Source organism: Hyperolius riggenbachi, chromosome 1, assembly GCF_040937935.1.
Source record: "Hyperolius riggenbachi isolate aHypRig1 chromosome 1, aHypRig1.pri, whole genome shotgun sequence".
NCBI classification, from domain to species: Eukaryota; Metazoa; Chordata; class Amphibia; order Anura; family Hyperoliidae; genus Hyperolius; species Hyperolius riggenbachi.
Window position 1 is genome coordinate 238,239,496 of NC_090646.1, and position 22,627 is coordinate 238,262,122.

Sequence of the window (22,627 nt, forward strand, 5' to 3'; positions counted from 1 at the left end):
TGTTAAATCATAATTGACACAAAACATTACACTTAAATGATCCTGCAGAGAAATGTACTTTAGTGATGAAACGCTTTGGTTTTCATTATTTCGGTTGACCACTTCCTGGCAGAAAGCAAGTGCCCTGTATTTCAGCTAGTGTCCAAATTATGAAGAAATCTGTGTCTGGCATACCATATGCGTTGTGCATATCTGGATGGAAGAGAATAGCTTGTATGCTGACACTAACTTTCTAGTGCTATAGCACCCCCAGAAATGCCAATGAGAGAGAGTCACTCACCGCTCTGCTCGCCTCCAGCCCCGAAGCTTCCTCTTCCCCTTCATCATCACCCGCCACTGTGTATCTGTCTCTGCAGATGGCATTTCCTATCATGTGATACGCTGGTAATGGCAACTGCAGAGACAGATACACAGCTGTGTCTGATAACGAAGGGGAAGACATAGATTCGGGACTGGAGGCAAGTGGAGAGGTGAGATTTGCGGTTCCACCTAAGCGGGGGGGGGGGGATCTGGGGACTGGCTTTGGGAGCATCTGACCATCTATTCTGCAAGCAGGGGAGTGGAGAAGCATCTGACCACCTATACTACAAGGAGGAGGCATCTAGCCACCTATACTACAAAGGGGGAGGGGGGAAGCATCTCTGGCCACTTATACTACAAAGGGGCCGGAAGGAAGCATTTCTGGCCACCTATACTAAGGGCAGCACTTTGCATAATACATAGTCATGTCACAGGCAGGGCCGGCCCTAGACTTTTTGCCGCCTGAGGCAAATTTTGAAAAAATTATTGCTGCCGCCCCCCCCCCCCCCCCCCCCCCCCCCCCGCCGCCGAGCTGGAGGGGTAGCGGGCAGGACGGGCGTATTGGGCCTAGCGGCGGGGAGGGGGGTCGGACCCCCCCCCCCCCTTCCTCGCCTGGGTCCCCCGTCCTCCGCTCCCCTCCAGCCTTAAATAGATCAGAAGCGCTACTCGTAAGAGGTAGTGGGCGGGGAGGACTCACCTCTTCCTCGCTCGATCCAGCGTGCACTCCACTGACGTCACTTCCTGCAACGCTATCCACAGTGGGCGGCGTTGCAGGAAGTGACGTCAGTGGAGCGCACGCTGGATCGAGGAAGAGGCGAGTCCTCCCTGCCCACTGCCTCTTACGAGGAGCGCTTCTGATCTATTAAGGCTGGAGGGGAGCGGAGGACGGGGGACCCAGGCGAGGGGACCCCGCCGTTAGGCCCAATACCCCTGTCCTGCCCGCTACCCCTCCAGTCGGCGGCCGGCTCCCCGCACCCACCGACGGGCGGATGCCGCCGCTAGAAATTTGCCGCCTGAGGCAAAAGTTCCACCCCGCCTCATGAGCGGGCCGGCCCCTGGTCACAGGGTGTCCTCAGAGGAGCTCATAATCTAATGTCTGCTATATGTATGGAAAGTAGATCATTATTTTTCATTAGGAAAGGGGGCTTCATTCAAAGTTTTGCAGTTGATGTCCACTGTCTGTGAATTACACAGTTACATATATACATTTGGCCCTGCCCATGACCCATCATTACCACGCCCACTTTCCAGTGCATGGACACATACATTTTTTGCCACAGGTCCTCAGCTTCTCAGTCGGTGAATTCAGCACCTGCATAGCACCCTCAATTTAAAAAAAATCCTGGAGCCACCCCTAACACTAGCCCTTAAAACATTGAAACAAGTTGTACCTACCTTACTGAGAGTGAGTACACATTGGCCTTGGAATCACTTTTTCTCAAGAGGTAACTCCCATCTTGCCCATTGGTAAGCAAAAGAGCTTCTGCCGAATGTCGGCTCAAATGATCATGAAACCATCTGATGAGAGGAAAAGCAAGATTGTCACAACAGGGAACGATAACACATGATCAACGACACCAGACATACATTTGTAATAAATCATCTAAATGCACATTACCTAATGTCACCCAAAAAATAGTGAGATAGTGTCTGGTCATATGGCTTGTAACATGAAAGTGTGAGTAAGCAGAAGCAGTGTGCGTTTTTTGTTTAAGGCATTTCACATCAGGAAGCTTTGCAGGGAAATTGTGAAATGTTCTATTGCACATATCAGCAAACTACAAAACACTGATTACTTATATCCCTAAAACAGAGCAAGGCAGTGGAAAGACTACAAAAATGACACGATGATCAGCAGATAACATCATTCAGGCTTTCGCACTATGAAGAGAATCTTGCAATTATTCTTCAATTACATCGCACATTAATGGTACTGTAGTGACCATACAGTGAGGCATACAGTTCCATGAAAGTGTATAGAATAAAAAGCAAGGGTTTACCACTCACTCTGCACTATGAGACAGTACTGGATCACAGGCATGTCATTATTGTACAGTCATTAGTAGGACTCAAATGGTCGAGTCACTTACAAATGGATATAAGTCCTCTATGAAACATTTTATAAATTGCAATTCCAAGAATGTAATTTACTTAGTGACATGCAACAAGTGTTCTCTTCAATGTGTGGGTTGCACCACAAGACCCCTTAAGGCTAAAATTGTCGAACATTACTTAGGGGCAGGTTGGTCTACCACAAATATTTCTAATGTTGCTAAGCATTTTCGTACCGTGCATGGGGGTGACATGTCCGGCTTTTCATTTCAGGGCATTGAGAAAGTCTTCTTGTCCAAAAGAGGAGGGGATCTACAGGCCATGATTCGCAGACGGGAGGCACTGTGGCTCTTCTGCCTAGGAACTAGAATCCCCCATGGACTGAATGCGAGGTGGGACTTAGCTTTAGTCACGGGGTGATGTTCTTAGTGAATTTTGAAGTTCATTTTTCTGCCCTTTATACATTTTTCTCCATTTGCGAACCTTTTTATCCAGGAAAGCTTAGACTAACAATAATGATATTATGTCACCTTATTTTTTTGTGTCTTCTTGCATTTCTGCTTTAATTGCTCCTCAGCTTACCTTTCTTACATTTTATGTGGTTTTAAAGAGACTCTGAAGCGAGAATAAATCTCGCTTCAGAGCTCATAAATAGCAGGGGCACGTGTGCCCCTGCTAAAACGCCGCTATCCCGCGGCTAAACGGGGGTCCCTTCACCCCCAACCCACCCCCCGCAAAAGTGTGTCGTAAAAAGGTCGCAGAATTTCCCTTCCTGGAGGCAGGGCTAACGGCTGCAGCCCTGCCTCCAGTCGCGTCTGTCAGCGGCGCATCGCCGCCTCTCCCCCGCCCCTCTCAGTGAAGGAAGACTGAGAGGGGCGGGGGAGAGGCGGAGATACGCGCTGACAGACGCGCGTGGGGCAGGGCTGCGGCGGTTAGCCCTGCCCCAACCAGGAAGCGCTCCCCGGGGATTTGGGGGTGAAGGGACCCCCGTTAAGCCACGCTATAGCGGCGTTTTAGCAGGGGCACACGTGCCCCTGCTATTTATGAGGTCTGAAGCGAGATTTATTCTCGCTTCAGACTCTCTTTAAATGCATTCATTATTCGTATGTGTGTAGCTTTAGGAGGTGTTGACCAAGGAGAGGTGTGGTACCTGCTTGATTTTTGACCCCTCCTCCTTGGAGTGGTTGTCCACCCCAACCTTTGATTGCCACTCTCCTTTAAAACCAGATGCTGAGAGCTGTAACAATTACTATGGTTAAAAACCGAGGTCCGAAACATGTCAGCATTGTGCTTTTAATCTGTATTGGGATATGTCCTGAATAAAATCGCTACTTTTTGAGACATCAGTAGAGTTGGGCCGAACCTCCGATTTTAGGTTCGCGAACCTGGTTCGCGAACTTCCGCGGAAGGTTCGGTTCTCGTTAAAGTTCGCGAACCGCAATAGACTTCAATGGGGATGCGAACTTTGAAAAAAAAAATAATTATGCTGGCCACAAAAGTGATGGAAAAGATGTTTCAAGGGGTCTAACACCTGGAGGGGGGCATGGCGGAGTGGGATACATGCCAAAAGTCCCGGGGAAAAATCTGGATTTGACGCAAAGCAGCGTTTTAAGGGCAGAAATCACATTGAATGCCAAATGACAGGCCTAAAGTGCTTTCAAACATCTTGCATGTGTATACATCAATCAGGTAGTGTAATTAAGGTACTGCTTCACACTGACACACCAAACTCACCGTGTAACGCACCGCAAACAGCTGTTTGTGTAGTGACGGCCGTGCTGGACTGGTGCGCACCATGGCGAGAGTGCAGGTTTTGGTGGCTTTACAGCCCATATGGTCGCCTGGCTGATGTAGCTGAATGACAGAACAGTGACTGTCCAGCTGATCAAATTTGGTCCGACCACAATGAGGCAACGACCTTATTATCGTGGGTGTGCCCCCCGAGACACTCATCTAGGCGCCGGTCATTGCTTCATTGTGATACGCAAGCCCCTTCACCACGGCAAGGTAATGATCACGAAGGGGAATGGGCGCATGTACATGCCTTTTCTTTTGTTGTTGCAGCTGCCCGCAGTGCAGCCAGAAAAATTAGGCAGTCATGTTCACGCACCAGAAAAATTATTACAGCGGCCGCTGGTAGCAGCGGCCTAAAAAATTCAGCAATCCGCCTGGAGTCCCGGACCCTGTTGGTGGTGGCGGAGAAGGTAGTCAAGCGGCCTGCAGGCAGACATGCTGTGTGGAGGGACTGGGAGCGACTTAGTCTTCTTGGGGCAGGCCAGACAGCCAGTCACACGGCGTGCAGGCAGAGATGCTGTGAGTGCGGGGACTGACTTAGTCTTGGGGCGGGCAGCAGCCCTCCGGGATCCATGCCTCATTCATTTTGATAAAGGTGAGGTACTTAACACTTTTGTGACTTAGGCGACTTCTCTTCTCTGTGACAATGCCTCCAGCTGCGCTGAAGGTCCTTTATGACAGGACGCTTGCGGCAGGGCAGGAGAGAAGTTGGATGGCAAATTGGGACAGCTCTGGCCACAGGTCAAGCCTGCGCACCCAGTAGTTCAAGGGTTCCTCATCGCTGTTCACAGCAGTGTCTACATCCACACTTAAGGCCAGGTAGTCGGCTACCTGCCGTTCCAGGCGTTGGTGGAGGGTGGATCCGGAAGGGCTACGGCGAGGCGTTGGACTAAAGAACGTCCGCATGTCCGACATCACCATGAGATCGCTGGAGCGTCCTGTCTTTGACTGCGTGGACACGGGAGGAGGATTAGTGGCAGTGGTACCTTGCTGGCGTTGTGCCGTCACATCACCCTTAAAGGCATTGTAAAGCATAGTTGACAGCTGGTTCTGCATGTGCTGCATCCTTTCCACCTTCCGGTGAGTTGGTAACAGGTCCGCCACTTTGTGCCTGTACCGAGGGTCTAGTAGTGTGGCCACCCAGTACAGCTCATTCCCCTTGAGGTTTTTTATACGGGGGTCCCTCAACAGGCAGGACAGCATAAAAGACGACATCTGCACAAAGTCGGATCCAGTACCCTCCATCTCCTCTTGCTCTTCCTCAGTGACGTCAGGTAAGTCAACCTCCTCCCCCCAGCCGCGAACAATACCACGGGAAGGTTGAGCAGCACAAGCCCCTTGCGATGCCTGCTGAGGTTGTTCTCCTGCCGCTGTCCCCTCCTCCTCCTCCTCCTCCTCCTCCTCCTCCCCCAAAGAAACACCTTGCTCATCATCCTCTGAGTCTGACTCGTCTTCTGTACACGACTTCTCTTCTTCCTCCTCCTCCCCCCTCTGTGCTGCCGCAGGTGTTGAGGAAACAGCTGGGTCTGATGAAAATTGGTCCCATGCCTGTTCCTGCCGTAACGGTTCCTGGTCACGCTCATTCACAGCTTCATCCGCCACTCTACGCACAGCACGCTCCAAGAAGTAAGCGTAGGGAATTAGGTCGCTGATGGTGCCCTCACTGCGGCTCACCAGGTTGGTCACCTCCTCAAACGGCCGCATGAGCCTGCATGCATTTTCCATCAGTGTCCAGTTGTCGGGCCAGAACATCCCCATCTTCCCAGACTGTTTCATTCTACTGTAGTTGTAGAGGTAGTGGGTCACGGCTTTCTTCTGTTCTAGCAGGCGGGAGAACATGAGCAGGGTCGAGTTCCAGCGAGTCGGGCTATCGCAAATGAGGCGTCTCACCGGCATGTTGTTTTTGCGCTGAATTTCCGCAAAGCGTGCCATGGCTGTGTAAGACCGCCTCAAATGCCCACAGAACTTCCTGGCCTGCTTCAGGACATTCGCTAAGCCAGGGTACTTTGCCACAAATCTTTGAACCACTAGATTCATGACATGTGCCATGCAGGGTATGTGTGTCAGCTTCCCCATATGCAAAGCGGCAAGCAGATTACTGCCGTTGTCGCACACCACGTTGCCTATCTCCAGGTGGTGCGGGGTCAGCCACTCATCCACCTGTTTCTTAAGAGCAGCCAGGAGAGCTGCTCCAGTGTGACTCTCTGCTTTGAGACAAGACATGTCTAAGATGGCGTGACACCGTCTTACCTGGCATGCAGCATAGGCCCTGCGGAGCTGGGGCTGTGTAGCTGGAGAGGAGAACTGCCACTCAGCCAAGGAGGAGGAGGACAGCGAAGAGCATGTAGCAGGAGGAGAGGAGGTGGCAGGAGGCCTGCCTGCAAGCCGTGGAGGTGTCACAATTTGGTCCGCTGCGCCCTGCTTGCCATCGTTCACCACCAGGTTCACCCAATGGGCTGTGTAGGTAATGTAGCGGCCCTGCCCGTGCTTGGCAGACCAGGCATCCGTGGTCAGGTGTACCCTTGACCCAACGCTCTTCGCAAGAGATGACACCACTTGCCTCTCAACTTCACGGTGCAGTTGGGGTATGGCCTTTCTCGAAAAATAAGTGCGGCCTGGCATCTTCCACTGCGGTGTTCCGATGGCCACAAATTTACGGAAGGCCTCAGAGTCCACCAGCCGGTATGGCAACAGCTGCCGACGCCGGGCAAGGGGGTGACTGGCCGAAATTGGCTTCTTCCGCTCAAACATTTCCTTCACGGACACCTGACTGCTGCTGTGGGCAGAGGAGCAGGAACCGCTCAAGGGCAGAGGCGGAGTGGAGGAGGGTGCCTGTGAAGGTGGAAGGGAGAAAGCGGCAGAAGCAGATAATGCACCTGATGGAGGAGGAAGAGGAGAAGGAGGGTGGCTTTGCTTTTGTGTGCTGCTGCTGCTTTTGCTCAGGTGGCCATCCCATTGCTGTTTGTGCCTTTTCTCCAGGTGCCTTCGTAAGGCACTTGTCCCTACGTGAGTGTTGGCCTTTCCACGGCTCAATTTTTGTTGGCAGAGCGAACAGATGGCTTTGGTCCGATCTGAGGCACACACATTAAAAAATTTCCACACCGCTGAGCCACCCTGGGATGTGGGCACTATGGGGACCTCAGCAGCTGATGCTGAAGGGCAAGTTGGCTGGCTGTACATAGGTGGCGATACATGGTGCCGGACTCTGCCACCAGCTGTTTCTGACGAAGAGCTGCCCCAGCTTCTTTCAGCAACTTCTCTCCTCCTACTACTCTCTGACTCCCCCTCTGAACTGTCCCCCTCTTCATCTCCTCTATTGGGAACATACAGAGGATCCCTATTACCGTCATCATCGTAGTCATCCTGCCCAGCTTCGCTTGCCTCAGACAAATCCAAACTTGCACCATCAGTAGGTCCTTCATCCTCCTGACACGTTACATCCATAGTGTTGCCGCGTAACTCAGACATATGAGCTGGTGAAAATTCATCTGGCTGTAACAACAATGGCTGTGCATCAGTGATTTCACCACTAAATAATTCTTGTGAAGTGTCAAATGCAGCGGAAGTGGTGCTAGTAGTAGCGCTGGTGGCTGAGCAAGATGAGGTGTTCTGTGTCGCTAAATACTCAACCACGTCCTGACAATCTTGGGAGGTGATGGGACGTGCCTTCTTCCGAGCACTGTACTGTGGGCCAGGTCCACACGAAATTACATTTACACGACCTCGCGCAGACCTGCCGGGTGGCCTTCCTCTGGCTCTGGCACTACCTCTTCCTCTACCTGTTTTGTCCATATCGGGTATGCACGGAGTGGTATATCACACTGCGTGCACTCACGTAGGTAGGTGGGTTCACTTAACTGCACAGGTATGCGCACTGATGCGGTGGGTTCACTGAACAGAACAGGTATACAGTGGCGGGTTCACAGAACAGGTATGCAGTGGCAGGTTCACTGAACACAACAGGTATGCAGTGGCGGGTTCACTAAACAGAACAGGTATACAGTGGCGGGTCCACTGAACAGAACAGGTATGCAGTGGCGGGTTCACTAAACAGAACAGGTATACAGTGGCGGGTTCACTAAACAGAACAGGTATACAGTGGCGGGTTCACTAAACAGAACAGGTATACAGTGGCGGGTTCACAGAACAGGTATGCAGTGGCAGGTTCACTGAACACAACAGGTATGCAGTGGCGGGTTCACTGAACACAACAGGTATGCAGTGGCGGGTTCACTGAACAGGTATACAGTGGCGGGTCCACTGAACAGAACAGGTATGCAGTGGCGGGTTCACTAAACAGAACAGGTATACAGTGGCGGGTTCACTGAACAGGTATACAGTGGCGGGTCCACTGGACAGAACAGGTATGCAGTGGCGGGTTCACTAAACAGAACAGGTATACAGTGGCGGGTTCACTAAACAGAACAGGTATACAGTGGCGGGTTCACAGAACAGGTATGCAATGGCAGGTTCACTGAACACAACAGGTATGCAGTGGCGGGTTCACTGAACAGGTATACAGTGGCGGGTCCACTGAACAGAACAGGTATGCAGTGGTGGGTTCACTAAACAGAACAGGTATACAGTGGCGGGTTCACAGAACAGGTATGCAGTGGCAGGTTCACTGAACACAACAGGTATGCAGTGGCGGGTTCACTGAACAGGTATACAGTGGCGGGTCCACTGAACAGAACAGGTATGCAGTGGCGGGTTCACTGAACAGGTATACAGTGGCGGGTCCACTGAACAGAACAGGTATGCAGTGGCGGGTTCACTAAACAGAACAGGTATACAGTGGCGGGTTCACTAAACAGAACAGGTATACAGTGGCGGGTTCACAGAACAGGTATGCAGTGGCAGGTTCACTGAACACAACAGGTATGCAGTGGCGGGTTCACTGAACAGGTATACAGTGGCGGGTCCACTGAACAGAACAGGTATGCAGTGGCGGGTTCACTAAACAGAACAGGTATACAGTGGCGGGTTCACAGAACAGGTATGCAGTGGCAGGTTCACTGAACACAACAGGTATGCAGTGGCGGGTTCACTGAACAGGTATACAGTGGCGGGTCCACTGAACAGAACAGGTATGCAGTGGCAGGTTCACTGAACAGGTATACAGTGGCGGGTCCACTGAACACAACAGGTATGCAGTGGCGGGTTCACTGAACAGGTATACAGTGGCGGGTCCACTGAACAGAACAGGTATGCAGTGGCGGGTTCACTAAACAGATCAGGTATACAGTGGCGGGTTCACTGAACAGGTATACAGTGGCGGGTCCACTGAACAGAACAGGTATGCAGTGGCGGGTTCACTGAACAGGTATACAGTGGCGGGTCCACTGAACAGAACAGGTATGCAGTGGCGGGTTCACTAAACAGAATAGGTATACAGTGGCGGGTTCACTAAACAGAACAGGTATACAGTGGCGGGTTCACAGAACAGGTATGCAGTGGCAGGTTCACTGAACACAACAGGTATGCAGTGGCGGGTTCACTGAACAGGTATACAGTGGCGGGTCCACTGAACAGAACAGGTATGCAGTGGCGGGTTCACTAAACAGAACAGGTATACAGTGGCGGGTTCACAGAACAGGTATGCAGTGGCAGGTTCACTGAACACAACAGGTATGCAGTGGCGGGTTCACTGAACAGGTATACAGTGGCGGGTCCACTGAACAGAACAGGTATGCAGTGGCGGGTTCACTGAACAGGTATACAGTGGCGGGTCCACTGAACAGAACAGGCATGCAGTGGCGGGTTCACTAAACAGAACAGGTATACAGTGGCGGGTTCACTAAACAGAACAGGTATACAGTGGCGGGTTCACAGAACAGGTATGCAGTGGCAGGTTCACTGAACACAACAGGTATGCAGTGGCGGGTTCACTGAACAGGTATACAGTGGCGGGTCCACTGAACAGAACAGGTATGCAGTGGCGGGTTCACTAAACAGAACAGGTATACAGTGGCGGGTTCACAGAACAGGTATGCAGTGGCAGGTTCACTGAACACAACAGGTATGCAGTGGCGGGTTCACTGAACAGGTGTACAGTGGCGGGTCCACTGAACAGAACAGGTATGCAGTGGCGGGTTCACTGAACAGGTATACAGTGGCGGGTCCACTGAACAGAACAGGTATGCAGTGGCGGGTTCACTGAACAGGTATACAGTGGCGGGTCCACTGAACAGAACAGGTATGCAGTGGCGGGTTCACTGAACAGGTATACAGTGGCGGGTCCACTGAACAGAACAGGTATGCAGTGGCGGGTTCACTGAACAGGTATGCAGTGGCGGGTTCACTGAACAGGTATGCAGTGGTGGGTTCACAGAACAGGTATGCAGTGGTGGGTTCACAGCACAAGTATGCAGTGGTGGGTTCAATGAACAGGTACACAGTGGCGGGTCCACTGAACAGAACAGGTATGCAGTGGCAGGTTCACTGAACAGGTATGCAGTGGTGGGTTCACAGCACAGGTATGCAGTGGTGGGTTCACAGAACAGGTATGCAGTGGTGGGTTCACAGCACAGGTATGCAGTGGTGGGTTCAATGAACAGGTATACAGTGGCGGGTCCACTGAACAGAACAGGTATGCAGTGGCAGGTTCACTGAACAGGTATGCAGTGGTGGGTTCACAGCACAGGTATGCAGTGGTGGGTTCACAGAACAGGTATGCAGTGGTGGGTTCACAGCACAGGTATGCAGTGGTGGGTTCAATGAACAGGTATACAGTGGCGGGTCCACTGAACAGAACAGGTATGCAGTGGCAGGTTCACTGAACAGGTATGCAGTGGTGGGTTCACAGAACAGGTATGCAGTGGTGAGTTCACAGCACAGGTATGCAGTGGTGGGTTCAATGAACAGGTATACAGTGGCGGGTCCACTGAACAGAACAGGTATGCAGTGGCAGGTTCACTGAACAGGTATGCAGTGGTGGGTTCACAGCACAGGTATGCAGTGGTGGGTTCACAGCACAGGTATGCAGTGGTGGGTTCACAGAACAGGTATGCAGTGGTGGGTTCACAGCACAGGTATGCAGTGGTGGGTTCAATGAACAGGTATACAGTGGCGGGTCCACTGAACAGAACAGGTATGCAGTGGCAGGTTCACTGAACAGGTATGCAGTGGTGGGTTCACAGCACAGGTATGCAGTGGTGGGTTCACTGAACAGGTATGCAGTGGTGGGTTCACAGCACAGGTATGCAGTGGTGGGTTCACAGCACAGGTATGCAGTGGTGGGTTCACAGCACAGGTATGCAGTGGTGGGTTCACAGCACAGGTATGCAGTGGTGGGTTCACAGCACAGGTATGCAGTGGTGGGTTTACAGCACAGGTATGCAGCCAGACAGGAACAAGTTAAGCCTAACTAATCTTTCCCTGAGAGACAGTCTGCAGCAGCTCGCCCTACTCTCACTAACGCAGGCAGCACACGAGTGACCGTAATGGCCGCCGCTGCCTGCCTTATATAAGGGGGGGTGGGGCTCCAGGGGCTAGTGTAGCCTAATTGGCTACACTGGGCCTGCTGACTGTGATGTAGAGGGTCAAAGTTGACCCTCCATGTGCATTATGGGGCGAACCGAACTTCCGCAAAGGTTCGCCTGCGGGACGCGAACGCGAACCACCGAAGTTCGCGTGGAACCGTTCGCAGGCGAACCGTTCGGCCCAACTCTAGACATCAGTGCGGACCGCCTTCTCCTTTACCACGAAAGTATGCCTCACTGCCATGTAAACGCATACATCATTCTGTAAATGCACTGCATCCACTGCATTATACCAATGGAACCTTTCGCACCGCAATCAATGTAATAGCCCCATAGGACTATCAGTGCATTTGCTTCGCAATGCAATGATTTTTTTCTTTTGCAACACAATGCCATGGACAAAGTGTGATAAGATCTTCATGCTATGCAAACACTGATCACTGAACAAAACATTGACATCAAGTTATACACATCTCTGTCACACCTCATCAAGTGGTTGCCCAGGGCAACCCACCAGCTCAGGACTTGTTCTACAGAACTGTTTTCCCTTTAGACGTTCCTGCGCCATCTGATGTCTGGAGTGTGCTATGATCATCCATTGGTGATTACTAAGGAAGAAGTGCTGCTATACGAGTGGAGGGGAGTGCCCTGAGGCGAGGGGAGCTTGTTAATGCCCCAAAGATGCATAAAGGCCACTGTACTCCTGGCCCACTGCTGTTGGTGAGTGTGGATCTCACAAGGTGAAGCTGGTGGAGGTGTTGCTGATTGTCATAAATTGCCAAAGAAGCGCTTATCTGATGATGGATATGTACAATTGGGAGAAATAACTCATTCTCGAAACAGAAGTGCACCTGGACACAGACATTCTTGCTATTTATCCTTAGCTTTCCTGGACTGGACTATGTAGATCATATTGATAATAATATTTAATCATATTGATATAGGACATTTCCTCATAGATATCATATTGATACATTTATTTTGTGAATCTCAAGCACTGTGTACTTGGTGGTATTTTCTATGTATCACTGTTTGCACTTGTGAGCTCACTTCCTGGATTATGTTTTAAAAGTGCTTCCCTTGCTGTGGCTAGTGTTGGGCGAACAGTGTTCGCCACTGTTCGGGTTCTGCAGAACATCACCCTGTTCGGGTGATGATCGAGTTCGGCCGGACACCGGATGGTGTTCGGCCAAACCGTTCAGCCACATGGCCGAACTAAGAGCGCATGGCCGAACGTTCCCCGAACGTTCGGCTAGCGCTGTGATTGGCCGAACGGGTCACGTGGTTCGGACCCGAACGCGCTCTGATTGGCCGAACTGTCACGTGGTTCGGGTAAATAAATACCCGAACCACGTCATATCTCCACCATTTGTCTGTGGGTTTAGCTTTGGGTAGGCAGGCAGGGTAGTTCGCTCTCCAGCCACGCTAGCCAGGGTCCCCCCAGTCATTGTGTCGCTGCTGGGAATAGTAGTACACCGCTCGCTCAGCCACACTATATAGCATTCTGTTTACTGCCACTCTGTGTACCTCGCTCAGCCACACTATATAGCATTCTGTTTACTGTTCTGTGTCTGCTGGGAATAGTAGTACACCGCTCGCTCAGCCACACTATATAGCATTCTGTTTACTGCCACTCTGTGTACCTCGCTCAGCCACACTATATAGCATTCTGTTTACTGCCACTCTGTGTCTGCTGGGAATAGTAGTACACCACTCGCTCAGCCGCACTATATAGCATTCTGTTTACTGCCACTCTGTGTACCTCGCTCAGCCACACTATATAGCATTCTGTTTACTGCCACTCTGTGTCTGCTGGGAATAGTAGTACACCGCTCACCCGCCACTGTATAGCATTGTGCTCTGTGTCGCTGCTGGGAATAGTGGTACACCGCTCAGCCACACTATATAGCATTCTGTTTACTGTTCTGTGTCTGCTGGGAATAGTAGTACACCGCTCGCTCAGCCACACTATATAGCATTCTGTTTACTGCCACTCTGTGTACCTCGCTCAGCCACACTATATAGCATTCTGTTTACTGCCACTCCGTGTCTGCTGGGAATAGTAGTACACCGCTCACCTGCCACTGTATAGCATTGTGCTCTGTGTCGCTGCTGGGAATAGTGGTACACCGCTCACCCGCCACTGTATAGCATTGTGCTCTGTGTCGCTGCTTGGAATAGTGGTACACCGCTCAGCCACACTATATAGCATTCTGTTTACTGTTCTGTGTCTGCTGGGAATAGTAGTACACCGCTCGCTCAGCCACACTATATAGCATTCTGTTTACTGCCACTCTGTGTACCTCGCTCAGCCACACTATATAGCATTCTGTTTACTGCCACTCTGTGTCTGCTGGGAATAGTAGTACACCGCTCACCCGCCACTGTATAGCATTGTGCTCTGTGTCGCTGCTGGGAATAGTGGTACACCACTCACCCGCCACTGTATAGCATTGTGCTCTGTGTCGCTGCTGGGAATAGTGGTACACCGCTCAGCCACACTATATAGCATTCTGTTTACTGTTCTGTGTCTGCTGGCAATAGTAGTACACCGCTCGCTCAGCCACACTATATAGCATTCTGTTTACTGCCACTCTGTGTACCTCGCTCAGCCACACTATATAGCATTCTGTTTACTGCCACTCTGTGTCTGCTGGGAATAGTAGTACACCGCTCGCTCAGCCACACTATATAGCATTGTGTTTACTGTCACTCTGTGTACCTCGCTCAGCCACACTATATAGCATTGTGTTTACTGCCACTCTGTGTCTGCTGGGAACAGTACTACACCGCTCGCTCAGCCACACTATATAGCATTGTGTTTACTGCCACTCTGTGTACCTCACTCAGCCACACTATAGAGCATTGTGTTTACTGCCACTCTGTGTCTGCTGGGAACAGTAGTACACCGCTCGCTCAGCCACACTATATAGCATTGTGTTTACTGCCACTCTGTGTCTGCTGGGAACAGTAGTACACTGCCGCTCACTCAGTCACCCCATTACTATATAGCATTGCTGGGATCTGTAGTACTCTGCTCACCCACCCATACCATTGTACTGCCAGTCACTGTGTATATTGCTGGGATCTGTAGTACTTCACTCACCGTCAACCACTATATAGCATTGCGTACTCTGCCAGTCAGTGTGTATATTGCTGGGATCAGTAATACTCCACTCAACGTCAACCACTATATGAGCTCACCATAAGTTCCTCAGAGACCTCCGCTGTGAGCAGCACTCCCAACAACAGCAACAGCCAACGCCCCACGCAAGCTATAACATCCACCCCAGCAGCCAGTGGTCAGCAGCAGCCCTCCCCGGAGGAGAACGTTGTGTCCATCGGTCCGGCGCCAGAGCGATTATTGAGGGCTGCCATTGAGGAGATGATGGGGCCTGATGTGGAGGAGGAGGTCGGGCTTAGGCCAGCATCCCAAGTTAATGTTGAGGACGATGAGGGGTCTGTGTCTGGGGATGTTGGGGTGGCAGAGGTGGTGGGTGGGTCAGACTCAGGAGAAGAGTTGTATGATGAGGATGATGATCGGGACCATCTGTATGTGCCTCAGAGTCCCACCCCGGAAAACATGTTGTATCGTGTGTTTAGGTACTAAAATCTGCGTTCCCACTTCCCAGTACTGCCCGGGTCCACGGATCCATATAATTTTTTGGGCAGCACTATCAAACTGTGGTACTATGAGTGAGTTGCCATGGTCCTTCTGTGCTGTCACACTCACCGTCTGTCTGCAGATGGATTGTTCAACACAGCTACGCCATCTGACATGTAGTCCTTGACCATCTTTTCCAGGCGATTGGTGTTGGAGGACGTGGAACTGCCCGATTGCTGTTCTGTGGGCTGCTGCATGGGTGTCAGAAAATGTTCCCACTCCAAGGACACTGCCAATACCATTCCCTTTTGGGCACTAGCAGCAGCTTGTGTTCTTTGCTGCCCTCCTGGTCCTCCTGGGTTTGCTGAAGTCAGTCTGTCGGCGTACAACTGGCTAGAGAAGGAGGAGGATGTCAATCTCCTCTCTAAAGTCTCCATCCTCAAGGGCCTGCTGGAATTGTTCCATTTTTGACCTGTCTGACACTTTCTTCAATCAGTTTTTTAACATTGTGTTTGTATAAACTGGGTATAAACCCAGTAATTGGTGTTGTCCAGAATAATGAATAATAATGAATAGTGAATAATGCGCGGGCCGCGTTCAATGCAGTCTAGCATGAATTGAGCCATGTGTGCCAGAGAATCCTGCCAGACTCCTCTGTCTTCATGTTCTTGTGAGCGTTGTGATTGTTGTGATGCACCATATTCGTCACCAGCATCACTTTCTTCCTCTTCTGCTGTCCATTCCCGCTAAATTGTGGAAGTCCAACGTGCACCGCTCTGTCCCTCGGCAGTGGGGGCATCCAATTCCTGCTCCAACTCCAGCTGTTCCTCGTCCTGTTCTTTGTCATAGCTGGGACCAGCGTTTCCTGAGGCAGGTTGCCTGATGTTGGTATCATCACGCTGATCGTTTTCATCTTCAGATTCCCCCACTTGCATCATGCCAGCGGTTTCCATCTTCAACATTGATTTCTTCAGTAAACACAGCAGTGGTATTGTAATGCTGACTGTAGAGTTGTCACTGCTCAGTCACAAGCAACGTGGATTGCTCAAAATTTTGGAGGACTTGGCAGAGATCCAACATGGTGGCCCAATCAGATCCACAGAAGCTTGGTAGCTAGCTGCTGGAATGCGCCTCGGCACTGCGCAAAAGCGTGCTAGCATGTGCAGCATAGAATTCCAGCGCGTAGGGAGGGACATCACCCAGCGAGCGATGGTGCGCTAGATTGAAGCGCTCCTGCATCTCTTGGTGAGTCCTTCAGAAGCGGTACTGGACTTTTAAAAATGTTTTTTTTTTTTTCCTTCAACAGAAGATCTGCCACGTTGGAGTGAGGAGGACGCCGCCGACCCCGACACCAAGCTGAACCCCGGCGAACTCCAAGCAGAGGATCTTCAGGAACCCTCAAGGCTTTGAGCAAGCTGAGGAGTATCAGTAGTCCCGACGAGACCTCTCCTCATATGTGACTGTGTGCAGTGGAGTAGAGCTCCCCAGAACAACCTCTCACTTGTTACTTTGTCACTGGTCACTTTGTCACTTTGTCACTTTGTCATTTTGTCACTTTGTCACTTGTCACTTTGTCACTTGTCACTTTGTCATTTTGTCACTTTGTCATTTTGTCACTTTGTCAGTCACTTTGTCACTTTGTCACTGGTCACTTTGTCACTTTTCACTTTGTCACTTGTCACTTGGTCACTTGTCACTTGGTCACTTGGTCACTTGTCCAGATGATCTCGGTACACCTCCTGCGATTCAAATTCCTGCACACATTGCTCTGGGATTTGGGTGTGATGAATGATGCATCTAACTGGCCACCGGAGGCAATTAAGGCCTTCAAAACATTGAAAGCAGCTTTCTGTTCCGCCCCCATTTTGCGTCATGTTGAGTTGTTGACGTCATGTTCATCCTCGGCCTCGCCTTGCATTTCAGTGCGAGGTGCATTTTCCACAGAAAAAGGTTGTGAATCCGAGCACAACATTTGTGGCTGTTCCATTGACCTTTCACAGGTAGAAGATTGTGGGGGTGGGAATAGCTCCTCCGAATAGCCCATTGTGTCCTGAAAACTACTCATTGCATTGCTTTGCGCATGCATTTTTTTGTCCTCATGCAAGGCCTGAGTTGCGCCTGAAAGCGTGGCCTCCTGCGCCTCCTCCTGTTCCATCACGTCTGCTGCTGCTGGGTTAGCGTTGCCGCCTGGTCCCTGTTTATTGAACCTCTTATCTTTATTACATTTATGACTGCATGGCGGTACAAAGCATGCTATCCGCACGCTTCTTGTCCTCATGCAAGGCCTGGGTTGTTGTGTCTCAAAGCGTGGCCTTCTCCTCCTGCGCCTCCTCCTGTTCCATCACGTGTGCTGCTGCTGCTGCTGGGTTAGCGTTGCCGGTCCCTGTTTATGGAACCTCTTCTCCGTATTACATTTATGACTGCATGGTGACAAAAAGCATGTTACCTGTGCAAAGAAACATGACATTTTCCACATTTAAAAGACAGTTTTTCCTTTGAAACTTTACAATCAATTTTCTCAAAAACTATAAGCTCTTTTTCAAATATTTTTTTTCCTCTTGTACCCACTCCCAAGGTGCACATACCCTGCAAATTTGGGGTATGTAGCATGTAAGGAAGCTTTACAAAGCACGAAAGTTCGGGTCCCCATTGACTTCCATTATGTTCGGAGTTCGGCGCGAACACCCGAACATCGCGGCGATGTTCGGCGAACGTTCGCAAACCCGAACATCTAGGTGTTCGCCCAACACTAGCTGTGGCTCACTGCCTGAACAACAGGTTTTCTGTTTCCTTTGAACTGATATCCTGGCTTTTGATCCTTGGCAATACTTTCACCATCCGTTCGTCCTTTGTTCCTGTACCTCGTCTGATCGGACTGATGTCTTAATAACTCCTGGCTTATCCCTGACTACATCTTCTGTCTGTTGTACCTTTACCTTGCATCAGATTATCCAGCCACACTCAGTAGTCGCCTTCGGGAGCACCCATCTAGTCTCCAGGGCTGCGCCCATCCGGCCACACAGAGGATTCACGCATCCCAGGTACGTGACAATCTCACAGCGATTGGGACACACATTTGCTGCCTTTTCCTTTAGGCTATGTTCACGGTATTATTATTATTTATTAGATTTATATAGCGCCAACATATTACGCAGCGCTGTACAATAAATAAGGTTACAGACAATGATAACAGGGGTGACAGAACAATACAGGTAATAGACAATAGATACAACAATACAGGTAATAGCAAAAAGATACACAACACAATGCAGACAGTAGTACAATGCCAGATCATAAACTGGAGTGGTAGGGTGATGCAATGCAATGCAGACAATATAACTGCATTCTGCATTCTGGGCTGGGCCGAGTCAGAGGCTGGGGAGGTGCACTGCCCCCCGAGTTTCCCCCTCACCTGGCCAGATGCAGAGTCAAGAGCAGAGCTATAAAGTGTTGCTCTTACTCACCTCTCCTCTCTGAGCCAGCATCTCCTCTCTTCTGGCTTGCAACATCTCCTCTCTGTCTCCCTCTAGTGGCGTCTTGGCATCGCTAGAGGGAGATGAGATGCTGCGAGCCTGTGACAGGCTGAGGATCCTGGCACAGAGAGACGTGAGAAGAACGTTTACAGCTCTGCTGGCAACTCTGCATGCTGGGGGGCTGCCTAATATTGGGGGCTCATCTGGCTTTCTAACTTGGGAAGGGGGGATACCTAATACTGGAATAACATCTGGCTATCTAAACCGGGGAGGGGGCTACCCAATACTGGGACACATCTGCTACCTTCTAGGGTGGGCAATGCGGGGATGAAAAACGGGGGGGCACACTTTGGAATCTCTGACTTTAGTGCTGAAAAACCTTATCCCAGCTTTGATCACATTGCTAATGTTATGGAATTATATTGTATTGGTACTGTTCACATCGGCGCATCAGCAGTTTGGTGCAGTGGGGTTCGTCAGCATAATGTCAGTCATGCAGTGCGATGCTACATAACGCACATGGTAACAGAGGCAGTGAATGCTGCAACCGCCTTAGAAAGAAAAGGTGAAACTTGAAAAATTTGAATATCATGCAAAACTCTATTTAAGTAATTCAACTTAAAAGGTGAAACTAATAATATGGAAATAGGAACCCTTTGCAGGTGTTTTGGATTCATTAGCTGATTACAGTCTGACACTTTGGCCATTATGCAATTCACTTTTTCACTTGCGTTTTCTCCTAGGTGAAATTTTCAAAATTGTCAATAAAATGCCATTTACTCCACCAGCAAACAAAAATGAAATACCCACAATTATTTTGTTTACTGATTTTTGGCACTTTTTCCATTGCAAATTGCTGAAAAGTTATTCTAAATCAAAGATGAAAAATCCTAGGTGAAAACTCAGGAGAAAAAGTTAATTGCATACGGCTCTCTGAGCCTAGAATGGTCTGAGAATTTGATTTTGGGGTTCTCATAATCTGTAAGCCATAATCATCAAAATTATAATAAATAAAGGTTAAAATATCTTACTTTGCTTGTACTGAGTTTATTTCATGTATTAGTTTCACTTTTTAAGCTGAATTGATTAAATAAATGGACTTTTGCATTATATTCAATTGTTCAAGTTTCACCTGTAAATCTTTATACACAGTAAAGGGTTCACCACTTAAGCTGGAGCTAACGTTTAACCACAACTCTAAAGTGAAAAATATTTTGGGCCAAAAGTATTCAATGTCAGATTTATCACATTGTTCTTGTCTACTGAGTGTGTTTCATAGGTGGTTGTACTCTTTTCTCCTTCACTTCCTTTGTCTGATCCTTCTGAGTCTCCTGAGCTAACTATAAAATTCCTTACTGTCTCTGCTTGCTCCCCTTTCATCCCAAATCCCCCTTGTTTTCTACATCTGAATTGTGCTCTAAAAAAGGCCACTGACTTCCCAGAATAGTCGAAACCGTGTGAACTAGACAACAAGACAAGACAAATAACATTTATATTGCGCTTTTCTCCTTGCGGACTCAAAGCGCCAGAGCAGAGCAGCAGCCACTAGGGCGCGCTCTATTAGCAGTAGCAGTGTAAGGGAGACTTGCCAAAGGTCTCCTACTGAATTAGTGCTGGCTTACTGAACAGGCAGAGCCGAGATTCGAACCCTGGTCTCCTGTGTCAGAGGCAGAGCCCTTAACCATTACACCATCAGCCAACTGCCTAGCAGAACTGGTGCTTGGATTAAGTGATCTGTGTCGACTTCCAGATCAACTTTTAAGTCGACTACAATTAAATAAATAAAAAAAATCATCCTGGTCCAAACTAGCCACATCCTCCTAGAATTTTGCCTGGTTTTTTTTCTTAATTTTCTTTTGATTTTTCTCCATATCAGCCCTAAGTTGGCGATTGAATTTTTCAAATTCTCCAGGATTATTAAACAGGTTTAATTTGGATCTGCTTTCTTCTATATGTGTGTTTAACTCCTTAATTTGTAGCTTTTCCTTCTCCACTATCATTTCCATAATACGTATGTCATTTGTACTTAAAAGATTTATTTCCCCTTGGAGCTATGAGGCTTGTCAGCTGATATGCATAATGGTTGTATGCATTTTACATGCACAAAGGCAGTGGACAAGTGGTAATGTCAGCTATAGGGGGTGTGAACAGTGACTCACAGGACTCCACCTTGAGAATGCCCCAGGAGGTGGAGCGAAATCCGTTGGTGGGCTTGCCTCCATGCTGTCTCCCCACGGTTGCCGGCAGATGAATACCATTCACTGCACCTGACCACGCAGCTATGTGGCACACACCTGAGGATTCCCCAGTGTGCTGGTGCCAGAAACGGTCATGGAGTGAGCCATTGCTCATCATCTCAATTGCAGGTAACCTGGCAGTTCAATTGGGACATCGCAAAACACCTGCTGCGGTGTGGTCTGCTTTTAAAGTGAACCTTAACCGAGTACGGAAAAAAAAACAAAAAAACTTTCACTTACCTGGGGCTTTCACCAGCCCACTGCAGACGCCCTGTGCCCGCGCCAGGTAAAAACGATTTCCCGTCCGCCAAAAATGAAACTAGCTGGCTGCGGGGGAGTGGAGGATCGTTTTTTACTGGCATGGGCACAGGACGTCTGGAGGTGGGCTGGTGAAAGCCCCATGTAAGTGAAACCTTTTTTTTGTACTCGGTTAAGGTTCACTTTAAGCGAAAAATTTGAGTTTAGGTATGAGGAAGGCTTTAGCAAGGCCCAAAGTCTGATTCTGCTTCCATTTCTTCTCCCTCTGTATGCCAAGATGGGATGAGTCCTCCTGATGCCAAGATCAGGGATGGCCCTACCACGAAGCAGACTGAACCATGTGATTCAGGTCAGCAGACTGTAGGAGCCAGCATCAGCTCTCTATTCAGCTTTCAGTCTCTCCCTCTGCTATGCTGCTTCTGCCTGCCAACTAGCATTCAATTATCACTGTCTAGTGTGATTTCTATGAGTCTGTCTTTGTGTTCTTTTTTTATATTGGTGTAACTGAAGCCACTGTATTGCCAGGCCCTGACACATATACAGTGTATACGTTTATCCATGTTTATATTCGTTCATTTATTCAGATAATATGTATGGTATTTGTAATTATATTTAACTGTTGTAATTATAGGAACTGCCATGATATGTGTGTGGCTGCTTGGCAGCATTATTCTAATATGTGGTCTGTAATTCTCATGCTTGCTTTTTTGTAACAATGGGAATAATGCCAGCCTAACTAGATGTAAGTTTTTCTTCCTCTTTTGAGTCTACAAGCAATCAGTGTTACCAGTGTGTGTTGTAACACATTCATAATGTTTGTGTACAGTATATGTTATTAAGGTCATGCTGTGCAAATTACTGAAGTGATGCCAGCAAAATTAGAGAAGCAATGTGTGAAACTAGCAATGATAACTGGTAAAAAAATAGAGTACGATCGTAGATGTGACAAACATTACGGAAAGTCGTGCGCAATCGCCAACGATTTTCGTATGGTCCAGCCATTACTGTCAGTGCTGTGTAAATGTACAAAAAAAGGTCTTTCCTTTCTCTTGTGAAGGGAAGCAAGCCCCTTACCCCATTCCCCAGTGTCCTGATAACATAGAAAGAATCTCACACCTAGCCAGACCTCCCGCTGAGCCAGTTGCTGGCACAGCATTCCCCAAGGAAACTAGATCCAACCAGTAAGATAAGAATTTCCCTCCAAGCTCATAGCTTCAAACAAAGAGAACATTTACTTTATTAATAATTCAAAATAGGTTTGGCACAGCAAGACAAAAATTACATTTACTGATATCTAGAAATCAGTTCTATCAGTCACCTAATGCAATTTTCTAGCTATCAGGAATCTGTAGAGAAACCACTTTATCCGGCCTGCGTAGAGCAAATTTGATAGAATAGGCATGTATAGCCTCGTTTGATACAGGGTCG

The 22,627-nt window shown here is 49.2% G+C and overlaps 1 protein-coding gene across 2 annotated transcripts in view; it reads right to left on the reverse strand.

Moving 5' to 3' along the window:
• The window catches only part of DAPP1 (dual adaptor of phosphotyrosine and 3-phosphoinositides 1), a 152,244-nt gene that overhangs the window by 68,136 nt on the left and 61,481 nt on the right, over window positions 1–22,627 (reverse strand). For both annotated transcript variants that reach the window (XM_068231778.1, XM_068231788.1), the window contains one exon: window positions 1,696–1,818. In XM_068231778.1, coding sequence (XP_068087879.1) covers window positions 1,696–1,818 — 123 coding nt within the window. The remainder of the gene's footprint in view (window positions 1–1,695; window positions 1,819–22,627) is intronic.